The 1,402-nt window shown below is 39.4% G+C and overlaps 1 protein-coding gene across 1 annotated transcript in view; it reads right to left on the bottom strand.

The window, feature by feature from the left end:
• cntn4 (contactin 4) overlaps positions 1 to 1,402 on the bottom strand; it is a 167,582-nt gene that overhangs the window by 113,701 nt on the left and 52,479 nt on the right. The window contains exon 4 of the mRNA XM_032514281.1: positions 23 to 198. Coding sequence (XP_032370172.1) covers positions 23 to 198 — 176 coding nt within the window. The remainder of the gene's footprint in view (positions 1 to 22; positions 199 to 1,402) is intronic.

The raw sequence follows: 1,402 nt of genomic DNA, 5'->3' as shown, positions 1-1,402 counted from the left end.
GATTGGGGAGACAACGACTCACATGCAAAGGTTAGACTGGCCTCTCGGCTGACGATGGTCCCGAAAGAGTTGGAGGCGAGGCACTGATACGTTCCAGCATCTTGGTCTTTGTTCAGATGGCTGATTCTGAGGTTGCCTCCAGAAAGGCTGTAGTGAGATCCAGATTTGGGGCTGATTTCTGTGCCGTTCAGTTTCCACCTAAACACAAATAAATGGAGGAAATTAACAAGTTAAACATTGTTCAGTGTAGACTAAGGCAATGGAAGCATTCCAGATGACAAGAGGAACGTGGCTTGTACATTTGATTGTTTCCTTTTAAAGAAAATAAAAGGTGGAGAAGGCCCAGAAATCCCACCCTCAGGTTTTGTGTTAATCTAAGCCGCATTGAACAACTGTGGTTCCAAGGACTTGACTCTCTGAGAATAGATAGCATTGCAGGCCATTCATCTCTCCAGACCCCAGTCAAACTGCATAAAAATGCTGCCTAATTATCATGGTGCAACAATTTAAACAAATGCCTAAAACCTTGCCTTCACACTTGTTATTCTAGGCTTGTCAACACGGTAATCATTGGCATTACGGGCGTCAAAAATGGGAACATTATATATAATTCACTTAAAATGGCAACAGATTCTTCAATCTCTCTGCACAGATGCATCTTAAAAAAAGCACAGGTGGGAGGAAAATCTGTCTTAAAGCCATAACTTACTTCGGCCAGGGCCCAAAATAAGATCAGATGCTGTTATTTGTTATCAATGATGTATAACCTTCAAAGAAAGAAACGGCTATGCGCAGAGAAACACACATGAAAGGAACATTTTATACCTCATTAGAAAATGGACAATTCAGATTTGATTAGGAGCCAAGGGGATTTTGTGGTCGATTATTTCTTCGAGGAAAAGTTCTAAATTTCCTTTTGCTTTGATTTTATAATTTTCTCTAAATGATTTTAGGTTCAGTTGGGAAAAACAGTGTATTGTTACATTTGTAAAATAAAGCAGCTTTGATGTGAAAAAAAGAGGCTTTGCTAAAGCCCTTTAGTGCAGTAGACAGAAGTTGTGCAAAGCTCTTTTTGTGCACTGCACAACAGTAACTCTCCATGTTGTGCCATTTTGGTGCCTCTGAGGCATTGGAACCTTTTTGAGCAAACACTGACAGTGGGATTGTGGTATCATTTTGGCTTCTTTCATTTCTTGCTATATTAAATCTTTTATAGTGTATTATACTCTACATAAGAAACTCATTTGCTTTTTTTGTTGTAGAAAATCGACTGTGGCCACTGGATTCAGTACAAGATTGTCATATAATACACAAGTAGGAGCTGATTACATGAAAAACAATGTCAGACTATGTTGCTCACATGCCTACCCGCACTGAAATGTCCCAAAAACAGCAGCATATT

This window comes from Etheostoma spectabile, chromosome 4 (assembly GCF_008692095.1).
Source record: "Etheostoma spectabile isolate EspeVRDwgs_2016 chromosome 4, UIUC_Espe_1.0, whole genome shotgun sequence".
NCBI classification, from domain to species: domain Eukaryota; kingdom Metazoa; phylum Chordata; class Actinopteri; order Perciformes; family Percidae; genus Etheostoma; species Etheostoma spectabile.
The sequence above is the reverse complement of the archived record's forward strand: the minus strand, read 5'-3'. Positions and strand labels throughout refer to the sequence as shown.